This window comes from Geotrypetes seraphini, chromosome 18 (genome assembly GCF_902459505.1).
Source record: "Geotrypetes seraphini chromosome 18, aGeoSer1.1, whole genome shotgun sequence".
Lineage (NCBI taxonomy): Eukaryota > Metazoa > Chordata > Amphibia > Gymnophiona > Dermophiidae > Geotrypetes > Geotrypetes seraphini.
The window spans coordinates 31,824,035-31,839,581 of NC_047101.1; the positions used below are offsets into that span (position 1 = coordinate 31,824,035).

General features: G+C 44.3%; 1 protein-coding gene across 1 annotated transcript in view; it reads left to right on the top strand.

Moving 5' to 3' along the window:
• The first annotated feature begins 4,970 nt into the window (after window positions 1-4,970).
• LOC117351611 (rho GTPase-activating protein 7-like) overlaps window positions 4,971-15,547 on the top strand; it is a 138,595-nt gene continuing 128,018 nt past the window's right edge. The window contains exon 1 of the mRNA XM_033927131.1: window positions 4,971-5,297. Coding sequence (XP_033783022.1) covers window positions 5,183-5,297 — 115 coding nt within the window. The 5' untranslated portion in view covers window positions 4,971-5,182. The remainder of the gene's footprint in view (window positions 5,298-15,547) is intronic.

Here is a 15,547-nt window from a genome sequence, read left to right on the forward strand (position 1 = left end):
AGTACTAATATATAGAAACAAAACTCTAAGATGCAAGATTCTGCATGCAGTACAACTCCCAGAGAAATAGAAACAAATGCATTTCTTCCTGAACAGTGCTAAATATAGATAGCAGGTATAATTTTTCTAATCTGACACAATTCAATCTGACTGGTTGTTGTTTGTGGGGATGAGGAACAGAATGTCATCTGCGTAGGACATTATGCTTTCATCATTGAATTTGATATTTTGGAGGGAACTCATGAAAAGGTTAAACAGGATGGGGGAAAGTAGAGAACCTTGAGGTACCCCACAGAAGGCCTTCCAGGATTTGGAGATCTCTTCATTCTTTTTAACAATTATTCTCTGTTTTGTAGGAAGTCAGAGAACCATTTTAGCACTGCTCCAGTTATACCAATTTCTGACAGTTTTGTTAATAGAAGGTGATGATCCACGGAGTCAAAGGCAGCTGAAGTGTCAAATTGCAGGAGTATTGCATGACGTCCCGTACTAAGTAGTTGTTTGGTTTTTGTGATTAAAGTGTGGATGAGAAGCTCAGTGCTGTGTTGTTGAAGGAATCTGAATTGGGTCGGGTGGAGACATGAATGTTGTTCATTGTAGATTGCAAGTTGTTTACTTACGTGGGTCTCAATGATTTTTGTTAGAATAGGTATACCAGCGATGGGTCTATAGTTGGAGGTCATGGAGAGATCTGCCTTTGGATTTTTTGGTATGAGAGTAAGTGCTATTTGGTATGGGAGTAAGTAATTGGTCTTGGTTTATGGATGTATTGAGAAGGTTGGTGATCCAGATGATTATTTCCTCGGGCGCTGTTGCAAGGAGGTAGGTGGGACAGTTGTCTAGGGGACTGAAATATGCTGACAGTTTGGATAGTAGTTTTGCTGTTTCCAAGATGGACAAGCTGGAGAATGAAGTCCAGATTTGGTCTGCATTTATAGGTTCTGTGGAATGTCTTGGAATGTCAAGAGAACAATGTTCCGTGGTTCGCTTTGTCTACATCGGATTGAACTGTCTTGATTTTATTTAGAAAGAAGTCTGCTAGTTCTTGTGCAGTGATTTTGTTGGGGTGACCCGGGGAGTCTTGGTTCGGTGGGGAAGTACCAGGGGTCGTACCATGAGGAATAAATTTTTTGTGTAATGCTTTGGTGCCTAGTTTGGAGGCGTAATAGTTTTTCTTGGCCTCTGATAAGTTGAATTTGTATTTATTTATTGCTTTGCGCCAAAGTATTCTGTGTTCTTGCGTTACTCTTTTTCTCCATTTCCTTCCCAGTCGTCTGCATAGTTGTTTATCTGTTCTCAGTGATTCGGTGAACCAGGGGGAAGTTTGATGTTGCTTTATTTTTCGGGAGTGGAGGGGGGTAAAGATGTCTAGAGTGTTGGTTATGGTATGGTTCCAGCTTGCTAGCATTGTTTTAGTGCAGTTAGAAGGGGTAATTAGGGATTTTGTTACTATGTTCCAGAAGAGGTTTGGTTGTGTCCTTCCTCGAACTGATTTTTCTTTACTGGTGGCTTTGTCACTTCAGTTTTCCTTAGAAAGGTTTAGGTGAAAGTTTAGAAGGTAATGGTCGGTCCATGGTACAGGGGACCATTTGATGTCTGGAGTGAGACTGGCTGAAGTGGCTGCAAGTATATCTAAGGTGCAACCTTTTTCGTGTGTGGGTCCTGAAGGCATTACAATGATTTTTGCAGTCGTCGAGTAGTGTTTTGAGCTTATGGACATCTTTGTTCTCCATGGATTCAAGAAGGAGGTTGATATCGCCAAGTATAATCAGTTTCGTGTGTTGACATGTCAGATTGGTTATTAGTTCTGTCATTTTGAGGATGGAGATTGATTGAGAGTTGGGGGGTCTATAGATCAGAAGAATTCCAATGTTGTTGAGTGTGGAGTTGGGCTTGTCTTCCAGTTTGCAGACGATATATTCTAGATCTGGGTGGGTAGCCAAGTCTAATTCAGTGATGGTATATGAGCTTTTGTATTTTATTGCTAGGCTGCCACCTCGCTTGTGTTTCCTGGGCAATTGTATCCTTGTGGGCACCAAAATGACTAAGTTGAAATTTTCAAAACTCTGAATTGAGACATTTTTCTCTGCAGTTCATCCAAATTTCAAGGGGGGCGTTTGGGGAATGTTTTGGGCGGGACTTGAGCGTCCCAACAATTAGACATTTTTCTGTCATAATGGAACAAAACCAAAACATCTGGTCAAAAAGTATCAATCCCAGTTCATATGTAGATAATTTACAGAACAGCCACATGTAGGTGCCTACAATTAAGCCAGGTCTGGTGTAACTGCGAGTGTGTAAATCAGGGGTCTTCAAAGTCCCTCCTTGAGGACCGCAATCCAGTCGGGTTTTCAGGATTTCCCTAATGAATATGCATTGAAAGCAGTGCATGCACATAGATCTCATGCATATTCATTGGGGATATCCTGAAAACCTGACTGGATTGCGGCCCTCAAGGAGGGACTTTGAAGACCCCTGGTGTAAAAGTTTGGCACACTGCTACTAGGTTATGCTACCTTTCTACAGTATATTGGAACCTGGGTGCCCAGGTGCCATAGAATAGGCTCACACAGGGCAGTGGAGGGTGCACAGTTAAAGAATTCCCTATTGTGTCCAAGGCAGAAGCAATATCTCTGTTCCTGTCCCATTGTCACCTGGGTTCAAAACTGTGGCTAGGATCCCTAGTTATATTCTAGTGGTACTTCCACTAGGGGTCAGTCTGCAAAATAAATGTAATTCTGATATGTGCCAGGAGGGCTGGGTTATGATCTTGGGGAAAGAGTATATGATTGGGGATTGGATTGGGGAGGGCTGAGAATGCGGGTATTGGTGTTTGTGCATTTTGGGAGGCTGCAGCCTTGACAGCGTGTGGTAGCATATGCTTAGGCTTAGCAGATTTTTCTCTGGGAAATCCCAGACACATGACCCTGCCCAGTTCTGCCTCTAGCCCCACTCCCACAAAGCCTTCTCTCTTCTTCCGGACAGGCTCTAGCCGCATCTTGAAGGGCCTGGAGCATGTGTGGATGTGTGTGACGTCCACACACATCATCTGTGCATGCTCAGATAAATGCTGGGTTTTGGAAAGTCCGTCCAGGAGCCCAGACAGCCTCTAAAAAGAGGACATGTCTGGGTTTTTCTGGACTTCTGGTAACCCTACATATGCTTGCAGGCTCTACTGTCCATGCCTATTCTCTCATATTTTCCCCAATTCCCACCCAACAACTCATGAAGCAGATAATGCATGGTGCTTAACTCCTGAGGGAGCAGGATTGCACCAGATAAAAAAGTGTCTCTCTGATCACTAGTGGTTTTATTCACATGTTCTGTGGTGCTCATGGTTCATAAGTTGTGTCTATTCGATTTGTGATACACAAGCTATGGGTTGTTTGGCATTCAATGTAAGTTTTGGCTACTGGGGATTCTGATAAGAGCTATTCATGGGCTAAATATGAGGGTTCTTAAAAAAAATTCTGCACTTTCATATTTTTGCAGGAAATGGTTGGAGAAGCGGAAAGAGGGCGTGTCATAGAAAGTCATGTGACTGGTCAGTCAAGCAAGACAGGATGTAACATGTTTTTGAGATATTTAATAGTGTTAAAAAAATAAAAGTACAGAAACATTTTGAAAAGCCCTGGTATATGATAAATAAATTCTATTACATTTATATTTGCGACCCCTGAGCGAAACGGTTCCAAAATTGGGGTATGTTACTTATTTATACCATAACATGGAGGGATATCAACTGCATAATCCTTCCAAATTTCAGCCAATTTTTTTCTTTTTTATGACCTATTTGGACATCTTGGCCCCTAACCTTTATGGCCATTTTCAAAAACCAAAATGTCCATGTTCAAAACGTCCTAATCCAGACCATGTGTTGTTTTTTTACCATGAAATTTTATTGAAATTTTTTTTTTTAAAACAATATAAGAAATGCTCAACATTTGCGTTCTCAGGGATCATACTAATGTTGCGCAATAAGCTTAAGAACATAAGAAGTTGCCTCCACTGGGTCAGACCAGAGGTCCATCGCGCCCAGCGGTCCCGCGGCGGCCCATCAGGTCTATGACCTGTGAAGTAGTTCCTGACCATTTTTGTAACCTACCTCTACTCCTATCTGTACCCCTCAATCCCCTTAACCTTTAGGAACCTATCTAAACCTTCCTTGAACCCCTGTACTGTGCTCTGGCCTATCACAACCTCCGGAAGCGTGTTCCATGTGTCCACCACCCTCTGGGTAAAAAAGAACTTCCTAGCATTTGTTTTAAACTTGTCCCCTTTCAGTTTCTCTGAGTGACCCCCTAGTACCTGTTCACTTTGAGGCACAAGATTAACTGCTTAGCTTTTCTTAAGAAACTAAAGCGTTCTCATTTTATTCAGGGCTCAGCACAGCAGGGACAGAAGCTTGCAAAGTTTGCTGATGTTGCATTGTTCTCCATATTATGCTGCTTGCTCTTAATATGTAAACCACAATGAAAGGGAAAAAGGGTGGGATTTGATATACCCCTTTCTGTGGTTACACTCAAAGCAGTTTACATATTATATACAGGTACTTATTTTGCACCTGGCGCGATGGAGGGTTAAGTGACTTGCCCAGATATTTTTTTAAATAAATGAATACATAAAAACAGCCCTAAGAGAAAGTGCCGTAATACAGGAGGGTGGAATGAAAGGGGTAGATAAGCAGGGCAGTCATTCAGACTTTGCAAAAGACAGACATATGGACATGTCAGTGTAGGAAAAAAGTTAACAGACTGGGGCTCAGGGAGAGAACCTTAAGGCACTGTTTGACATTTCTACTCTGGCCTCAGCTGACATCTGATTGCGCAACTCCTTATTTATAAGGCTACATGGTGGAGAAACCAGCCTGTTTAGAAAATGCAGCAGCAGCAGAGACAGAACTGTGTTTTGCTCCAAGGCAAGGGGGACCCAAGTGGGCTGCTGCTTCCTCTCCAGCCTGGCCTGACCCCAGCTTTGTTAGGAGGGAGGTCCTCGCTCTGATTCTCAGAGAAAGGCGTGTTAGCAAAACTGCAGGCAGACTTTTTCTGCAAAGCAATTTTCTCGATGCACTTCAAGGCGAGAAAGGCTCGGAGGCTGGAGTTTTGACACTGGTTTTTAACATTCAAGAATTTGCAGCGCTTGGATATTGATGGGCTAAAGAGACCCAGTGAATGGCACAGGGATGGAATGCCCAGGGAAATCTCGCTTGAGGAGGTCCCTTAGTGAGCACATCAAAGACTCCACCAGCAAAGCATGGGATGTGTTCTGGAAGAGTACAAGAGAAAGGCGATTGTCAGGTCAGAGGGGAAATTCACATTGATTTGCTCAGTTACAGCAGCGTCTTGGTGTATGTGCCTTAGGGGGTGTTATTGAAAATCAGCTGATCAGGGAGTTTTCACTCCATGAATACAAAGCGTTTCAGTGCAATTTTGCTTGATTTTAGCCCTTTGCTCCTGCTACTGACATGCGATTATTTTCTGTGACTACCTAGCAATCCATAGGAACAGAGACTTCCAAAACTCACACAATCCATTTGTCATTAGTTTTGAGGTACTTGATTAATTTCATTCATCATGGCAAGATTCATTTACTGTAACCTTTTCTTGTGCCAAAACTCACTGAACTCACCTATCCGATCCAAACCGTGGCCGAGTCTTGCTGAGCAAATTAAGTGATCGGACGCACGCCCCTTAGCGACCCCACGGATCACTGCAGCGTGATCGAGATGCATGTGCACGGATCATCCTCTCTGCCTGGAGATGCGATCCGTGCATGCACTTGCTCTCCACACAAGCTCGAGGTAAAAACAAAAGCAGGGGGACGGGGGGGGGGCTGCACTCGATGCCCTCACAAGTGAACTTTTCAGGAACAGAACATGCTTTGCAGCTAGACTCTCTCTAGATAGAGGGATACAGACTAGAGAAGAAGCCATTTGATTCCCTTCAGCTGCTAATCCAACACGGAACAGAACACGCGGGTTAAAACCACGGGCTCGCACTGCGCTTTTTGCACGATTTTGATGGCTTTATTTTTTATTTTATTTTGATACTGGGATTTCAGGGCGGCAGAGAGCAGGACAGTCGGCAAGGACATGAACGACTGGTCCTCAGCGGTCACTTCTTTTTGGATCGGCCAGCCCAATCGGTGTTCTTTCTTCTGTTTAGTGAATCAATGCCTTCCTACTTTGCATGCTATTTCCCCTCATTTGCAGGTGTGGATCGGATCGGGGGTCGGAGAAGGCTCCCAAAGCTTAGTGAACCTAGCCCTAAGTCTTCAATATTTTAATGACGTCGTGTTGAATGCTTTATGCAAACTCCATTCAATCCAAAAGCCGCTACCTATTCTCAAAACTGCTGCTGAGGGACTGAGCGAGTTTCAGAAAAGTGCTCTTCACTTCAGATTGCAAACGTATGGATGGCAGCAGGGATGCCTGAGTTCTAGATGGCAGAACAGACATAGTCCACCCCGTGGCAAAATTGCTTTTCCTGATTTGCTGTAGGCAGTTTGCAGTGATGCGTGATAAGAGGATTGAGAGGACCTATCACAACCACTGGAAATTTCCCTGCTGCTTATGGCATACACCTGTTTCTAACAGATTTATACAATATTTTAAACCACTTTTAAATGTGTTCTCCGTTTGCTGAAGGCAAATCATTCTGCAATATAAAACTAGTTTGAATCTAAATTCCAAATTCACTGAGTAACAGAGCTGAATAAGTCTAGCACAAGGTCATTGACTGAGAAAGTGGACACAGTCCTCTGACACTGGAGCACCACTTGACCCTCAGCTGTGATCTTAAATGATGCTATTCCTTGCTTTGTCTGTAACGTCCTCAGCTTGCAGAAGGAGCCAGCTTCTACACGGAGACACACCACGCTCATCCACTGTCCTGGCACAATTGCTTCTGTAGAACCATTCATACCTTATTGCCCTGAATGTGAGCCTGTTTACTTGTTGCTTATTCTATACTGCAAACTAAGAGACCTGCATTTGATTTTTGGTGTAGGCTTCCCAGGGCTGTAGTGCTGCTGCTAAAAAGGTTCATTCAATGATGAGAAAGAATAAACAAATACTTCTGTTATAGTGACACCTAGTGGCTCTTCAAAGTTGCCATTAAAAGAATTTAGAGACCACTGTTCTCTATCAAGTTTTATTTTCTTTGTTTTTAGTTCTGTATTAAAGAAGATTAAGGAATTACTGTAAATATTCAAATATAAACCGAGGTGACCATTTTTCCCCCTGACAGGCTCTGCATCCAGCCCCCTCCCTTCCTGGATCTGCACCCATCCCCCTTCCTCCCTCCTCTGCCCTGCCAGGTTGCATCCAGCCTGCTTCAATCTCTGCCCTGCCCGTCTCTGCACCAAGCCCCCGCCCTCCCTCCCTTGCCCGGCTTTGCACTCAGCTCTCCTCTCTCCCTCCCTCCCTCCCTTGCTCGGCACCCAGCCTCCTTCCTTCCCCTGATGCTTTGCAGACCTCCCCCGAACCTGGTACCATCCCTGGTAGTCCAGCAGTGGGCCAGGATGGGAAGGACCGCGCCTGCCTTCTGTCCCAGCTGAATGACACATCCCATCTCCCAGACTTTTGAAAATCCTACCTTTAAAGCCCCTGTGATCCAGCAGTGAATCAGGGCAGGAGAAATCTTCCTACGCTCCTGCCCCATGCAGAACCACTATCTGAATGGCTGCCACGAGTTCTTATGGCAACCTCGCAAGACTATGGGAACTCGCAAGGTTGCAGCGAGAACTCACGGCGGCCATTCAGATAGTGGCTCTGCATAGCACAGGAGTTTAGGAAGATCACTCCTGCCCTAGTTCACCCTGCACCACCAGGGCTTTAAAGGTAGGATTTTTAAAAGTCTGGGAGTCAGGAGGGAGGTGGGATGTGTCAGAGTCAGGGCTTACAGCCAGGCTTTCGGCAAGGCCTGGGAGAGGCCTGCAACAGGTCCTGAAGGGGGGTGGGTCGGCGCTGACCCAAATATAAACCAAGACCTTCAATTTTTTGGCCCAAAAATCTCAATTTTATTCAAGTATATATGGATAATGTTCTGGAGGCCACTATGCTAATGAGTTTAAGCTTACCGTGATCCAGTGCCAATTCATTTACATATAATGACATAAATGATAGCAGATAAAGACCAAGACATATGTAAGGTGGTGAGAATTGAAGCTCCTGCTCTGTGCGGTTTAATCCTTAGATTTTGCTTTAAGTACGATATGTGAAAGAAGGGGAGGAGCAGTGTAACAGTTAGTGTGGTGGCCTGAGAACCAGGGAAACCGGCTTTCAATTCCCACTGCTGCTCCATGTGACTCTGGTACAAAATGAGCACCTGCATATAATATATAAATCGCTTTGATTATGACCACAGAAAGGCAGTGTATCAAGTCTCAGTCATTTCCCTATAGGAATTTATCCTTAGGTCTCCTACATTTATTTTTATTTCTTGAACTCGGGGTCACTCGGAGAAATTGAAAGGGGACAGGTTTATAACAAATGCTAGGAAGTTCTTTTTTACCCAGAGGGTGGTGGACACATGGAACGCGCTTCCGGAGGATGTGATAGGCCAGAACTCTGTACAGGGATTCAAGGAAGGTTTGGATAGGTTCATGGAGGATAAAGGGATAGAGGGGTACAGATAGAACTTGAGATAGGTTATAGAAGTGGTCAGAAACCATTTCACAGGTCGCGGACCTGATGGGCCGCCGCGGGCGCCGCGGGCGCCGCTGGGCGAGATTGACCTCGGTCTGACTCAGTGGAGGCAACTTCTTATGTTCTTATGAAAGATTTATCACACCAGCTAAGATGCTGGGTGCAGTACAAATTTTTCCTTAAGTTACTCCCCCTTACTTTCCATCTAACTCCTCTTATTCTATGCTATTAAGATGGTTTAATGTGCATTGGGTTGACATTGTCAGTAGCATACTAATATGTACTGTTATCGGAATACACTTACATCCCCTCTTTCCAGCTTATTCCTGCTGTACACTACCTCGATATAGGCTAAAAGTCCACCTTTCTGAGGCTGCTTTTAACTCAACCTCCTATTCACTTGTTCAGTATCCATCCAAGTTTCCAAGTTTATTAGATCTTTGATATACCGTGTTGGGTAAAAAACATCTATTTGGTTTACAATTGTGTTATACTGTAGTATAATAGTATCAAGAGAAAGTATGCAATCATTTGAGAAGAAAAAGGACAGTAGGAGAAGTGGGACCTACCTATTTCATTATTAAGATATATATTTCATTATAAGATAGGAATGAGTAGGTAGAATAGGCGAAACAGGAAACTTGCTTCTCTTACCAAGTTCTTTCTCACTGCATGTCCCATATATAACAGGTGGGGAGGACCTGGAAGTGGGGTTATTCAAAGGCGTCAGAAAATAGGAACTTTTTTAGGAGAGTTCTGAAGCATTTGAAGTTTGATTCAAGCCTTATGTGATTTGGGAGAGCGTTTCAAAGTGTTAGATACAATCTCAGGTTGATGCATAGGTGATATGTCTTACTGAAAGGCCTGTGAGAAGATTTTGCTGAAGGGAGCAAAGAAGGCATGATGGTAGGTAAGGTATCAAAAGGTTATCTAGGGAATCGGACTGAACATGTCTTAAATACCAAGAGCAAAATCTAGGAGAGGAACTGAAGCAACTGGAAGCGCAGGTGGTCTTCTCCTCCATCCTACAGGTAAGAGACAAAGGAAAAGCCAGAGAAGAACGGAGCAAGAGGACTAACGAGTGGCTAAGGGGATGGTGCAAGGAGATGAACTTCGGCTTCCTGGACCACGGAGAGGCACTTCAGGGACTGCAGGGACCAGATGGGCTGCACCTAACCAGAAGAGGGAAGAACGTCCTAGGACGATGCCTGGCTCCTAGGTGAGCCTTGGGAAGGGACCCACTCTCACTCTCACACAAGTTGAGCATGTGTTAGCACTTTCTGTTGACTCCCTACCTATTGTTATAGAGGATAAGGAGCTGAGAGTGAGTTCTGATCTCAATCAATCATGACAGCTGGCATGATCAAAATGAACATTCCAAATAAAACATAGCCTGAGCTTCATATCCCATTCCCTGTCTGCAGGAAGTAAGTGGTGAAAAAAGGGCCATACTGTTATTGGAAGCAAGTCAGAAATGTGTGAAAAGAAAGACATCAGCTATACCCACAAAGAACTGTCTTATGTAGCTGAGTGATGGACACTCTTGGAAGAAGGGCTAAGGCAGGCAGTATGATGTGCCTGGCATATTTCTGAGAGGTCAAAATCATACCACATTAATTGGTGTCTTATTTATTGCTGGCACATTTAATTATCCCCCCCCCCTTTTACAAAACTGTGCCAGAGGTTTTTAGTGCTGGGCAGCACATTGAATGAATTGCACTTCTCCGACACTCATAGGAACTCTATGACTCTATGACACTCTATGACTGTCAGAGCAGTGCAGAACCCTTTAAAAAAATTGGCGTAACATTGGCCACCCTCCAATTTTCAGGTACAGATGATTTTAGCGACAGGTTACAGATCACTAACAGCAGGTCAGCAATTTCATGTTTGAGTTATTTAAGTACCCTGGGATGTATAGCATCCGGTCCAGGTGATTTATCACTTTTTTAACTTGTTGATTTTTCTTAGTACATCTTCCAGATTCACCAAGATTTCTTTCAGCTCCTCCGCCTCATCACCCTTGAAAACCATTTCCGGTTCAGGTAGATGTCTTACATCTTCTTCTGTAAAGACTAAAGCAAAGAATTCATTCAGTCTTTCCGCTATGGCCTTATCCTCTCTGAGTGCCCCTTTTGATTCTTGATCATTCAGCGGTCCCACGGACCCCGACCCGATTTACTAAACGGCCCATCGCCCACTTAACGATCCGATCCAATCCAACCCATGCAAATTAGTAAAATCCCATGCAAAATAGCCAAGCGATTGATTCACTAACAATTGCTTGGCTATTTTGAATTGGATTTTACTATCCTAAAATCCGACTGCTATAGACCTGTCAGTAAACTGAAGAGCCCTATAGCCGCTTTAGTCTTTCCTCATAGGAAAGTTGTTCTATCCCTTTTACCATTTTTGTCACCCTTCTCTGTACATATTCCACTATATCTTTTTTGAGATATGGTGACCAGAACTGCACACAGTATTTGAGGTATAGCCGTACCTTAGAGCGATACAAGGGCATTATAACATTTCATCTATTTGCTTTCTTAGCACGTTGAGCTGAGGGTTTTAACGTATCCGTAACAATGACACCTAGATCCTTTTCCTGGGCAGTGACTCCCAATATGGAACCCAGCACGACGTAGCTATAATTTGGGTTCCTCTTTCCCATTGACAGTTTCCTCATATAAAGGTAATGTTTTGAAGTATAACACGTGCTAATGCTTTAAACAATTTACAATGAAGAAGCAATTGCATTTCAATATGTTTTTCATTCTACATCATCCTGAAGTCATAATTTGCTCAAAAGGTGGGAAGAAAGCACCACAGAAACTCACCTGGCTCCAGCACCAGTCTTCATGGGGGTGACGTGTTACAGGACTTTCTCTGATCTTAGACTGATTCAGCCATTTTTCCTAGCCAGCCATATGCCATTGTCTCTGAAAAACCAAACAAACCTCAGACAGGCTTTGGTTAGCATAGGTCACTATCATTTCATACTTTTACATTTAGGATGAGTTCATTACTCTTGAAGAGGCTTTCTCGCTCACTTGTTCTCCCTCCGTCACTGGAGAACAAGGCTTGTAAGGGATAGCCTACTTAGGCCCAAATTCTCAAAACTTTAACACCGTTGCTAAACTGTTTTCCAACGGTTTAGCAGCGTATTTTATCAAAACGGATTATCTCTGTCTTTAGCGAGGTTTCTAGCAGTGTCTGACACTGACATGCAAATGGGCTCTTCAACATTGAGACGCGGACTTCCTCCTCCCAGCTGCCTGTGCCTAAAATGGGCCTTCCCCTCCCCGGTGCATCTTGGGATGCACCGGGAAGAGGTATAAGGCTCTGATTGGCCCAGACACCCCATAGGAGGGGCCTTAGGCGTCTGGACCAATCAGAGCCTTAGGCCCTTTCCCAGTGCATCCGAGAAGGGGGGCCTGAGACTTTGATTGGCCCAAGTTGTTTAAGACCAATCAGAGCTTCGGGCCCCTCCCTGGTGCATCCCAAGATGCACCGGGGAGAGGAAGGCCCATTTTAGATGGTGCTGGAAGCTGGGAGGTGGAAGTCCACGTCCCTCTGGGTCATTTATTTTGAGGTCAGGGGGAGGGGGCGGTAGAGATAGGGGAGGGGGGTCACTTGCTAGCGGGGGAGAATAGGCATCTCTCCCACTGCAGGGGGTGTCGCGGTGGGGATTTTAGGACAGTGGGAGACTGTGGGCACCTCTCCTGCTGCAGGGGGGGGGGGTCGCGGCCGGTATTTTAGAGCAGTGGGAGAGTGTGTGTGTGGGGTTGTTGGTTGACAGTGGGAGAGAATGAACATCTCTCCCGCTGTTGTGTTTTTTTGGGGGGTGGGGTTCTTGACACATTTTTTCTGCATATGTGCCCATTGCTATCACCAGTGATGGGCACATGCAAATTTAGCAAATCTTCGCTGCTGTCCACTGACCTCATTTACATGAGCAATGTTTTAAGACTGTCTCACTTTTTTAGATTCACTATTAAAATGGCTGCGTTAGCAAACCATCACTTTTTAACACGGGTTTGTAAGAATCCTGGCCTTAGCGTTATTCAAATATGCACATGAGCCCACTTTCCTTTCAGTCTCCAGCACTCTATCTACTAAGCAGACTGTTTTTTTTTCTTTTTAATTATATGCCTCCTCATCCTGGGTGACACCACTGCTTTTCAATGTCATCCTCTGCCCCTGGCTTATAATTAAAAGGAAAAATTAACAAAATACTGCTGAACTCTTAATCTTCCCAGTATTCCTCATTAACCATCCTTCTCCTCTTTCATCAAGTCCACCTGTTTTATCCCGAACCATCAACTCTCGGTCGACTGTCAGCTTTCCTCTTCTTCCTAGTTTAAAAACTTCTTAATTTCTCTCTTGATGTTGCTTGCAAGTAGCCTTGTTCCATCTTCGCTGAGGTGGAGTCCATCCTTCCTGAATAGCTTGCTCTTCCCCCAGAACATCGTCCAATTGCGCATGAAGTGGAATCCTTCATCCTCACACCAGTGTCACATCCATACGTTGACTGCTTGCAGCTCCATCTTCCTTTTCTCATCAGCCCTGGATACCGGCAGGATCTCTGAGAACGCTACCCTCTGCGTTCTGGTCTTCAGCTTCTTTCCTAGCAGCCGGAACTGGTCCTTCAGTACTTCCCTGCTATAGATCCTGTTGCTCACGTTGTTTGTCCCCACATGGATCACCACTGCCGTATCATCCTCTTCCACGCTGTCGATGATCCTGTCAATGTGGCTCACTATGTCTTCTACCTTGGCTCCCAGTAGGCAGGTCACCAGCTGATCCTGTCTTCCTCCCGCTATGTGGCTGTCGACTTGTCTGATGATGAAGTCCCCCATGACGATTGCTGTCCTTTCTATCTTCTCTTGCCTCTCTTGCCGCAGGTCCTTGTCCCTGGTGTATGACCATCTCTCCAGCCATAGGTCCGTGTTGTCCGTGCACTTCCATCTTCCCTCATCCTGGCGTTGGCTTGTACCGGACTTATCTTCTTGTGGGTTCACTCCGCTGCTTCCAGATCTCGCTGCTGTGTTGCCCATTTCTTCCTTGTGGCTGTCCTCCCGGTGGTCCTCACTCCCTGTAGGTGTATCTCGGTAGGTGGATAAGGTTTGGTGACATCGTTGATATGAACGTCTTCCCCATATGACAGGAATTTGGGTTAAGAGGCACATGAAGAAGCAGAGAACAATTAAAATCAAGGAGGTGGTCTGGTGAGAAGAATTTAAGAGAGTGGGCATGTAGGTCAGAAAAAGGGCTTGCACAAAGTAGCACACCAAGGAATACGATCTGCTCTTTGTGTGTGCTCCTTAGGCACGCACCAATGGCACACTACTATTACTACTATTATTAATTATTTATAAAGCGCTAACAGATGCACTCAGCGCTGTAGAGAGTCACAAAGAGTAAGAAAACAGTCCCTGCTCAAAAGAGCTTACAATCTAAATAGGCAAGACAGACAAACAGGATGGCATGGATACAGTTAAGGGGAAGGGTTAATCCGCTGGCTAGGTTGGAGGGCAGAGGAGTAGGGTTAAGGATTGAAAGCTATATCAAAAGGTTGGTACATACTGGAAGTAACTTTGAATTTAAGGAGTAGTACTGGGGACACTTCCAAGTGGGCAGAACTTCCTGTCACCGCAATTCGGTGCAGGAGACCAATGGGGAGAACTGACCTGGAAGACAGCAAATACAGCAGAAGTCAGGGTGAGAAAGCACTAGAGATCCATGTTTGTTTTAACCATTCCAATAATAAATGTAGCCCCCTAATCTTATATTAGTCCTTTTTATTTATTTGTATTTTGCTCATATCTTTTTCAGTATTAGCTGAAGGTGAGTTATATTCAAGTACACTTGGTATTTCCTTGTCCCTGGAGGGATAAGGATCTTGGATAAATCACATAACCCTCAGCTACAAATCTAATCTAATCTACAATTTGAGAGTCACTCTTTGCCTAAATAGGTTCAAGGCAACACACAATTCAAGTGATTGGCAAAAGATAGAAGAAATGGATGAAAAGAGATATAGCAGGGGAGGAGGGAGGGGTGAAGTCCTCTGTAGGGAAGTATTGAGTAGATATTGGAAGTAGAATTTACATTGGAAGGGAAGAAATCTGTGAGTTAGAACATGCTAGATGGACGCCATCTTGAAAAAAAAAAAAGTGACGTCTAGTGGATGATTTGCCATCTACGAGTTAGGCGAGTCAGGGCCGAACTGCACAACCGTAGCCTCTCTCAATAGGAAATATGGTATGTGGTGATTTATTTCATTAAACATTCATGCAGAATTTGCCAGGTTGGGCACTATATAGGGTTACCATATTTTATCCTCAAAAGAAAGAGGAAGCATGTAACATCATCGCATTGCATCCACCCTCCAGACGCGGGCCTAAGCTCAATGGTTTTCAGAACCTGGACAAATTGCAGAATTTTGAAAACCTAAAAAGAGGACATCTGGTAACCCTAGCGCAAAAGGAGCCCATGTTTGCAGTGGGAACTAGGGAACTTCAGCTCCAGTAGGTGAGAATGAATTTGCAGCTCATCCCCAAGAGGGTCACACATCGGGTTACCATATGGCTCCAGAAAAAGGAGGATGGATTGAGACATCTGTGTTTTACTTCCAGTGCTTTCAATGGAATTAAACCCAGATGTCCCACTCTGTCCTTCTTATTTCTATAGTTTTCAATGAAAGTAAAACCCAGATGTCTCAATCCGTCTTCCTTTTGCTGGAGCCATATGGTAACCCTACATGTACCTAGAGACTCGCTTTTATGAAGATGTTTTCCCCTTATAAGGCTGATAAGAATTGTTACAAAACATAGGTGGGACATATGCAAGTTGCAAGCATGTGGTTTGGCTTTTTTGATATAATTCCTGGAAAAGGAG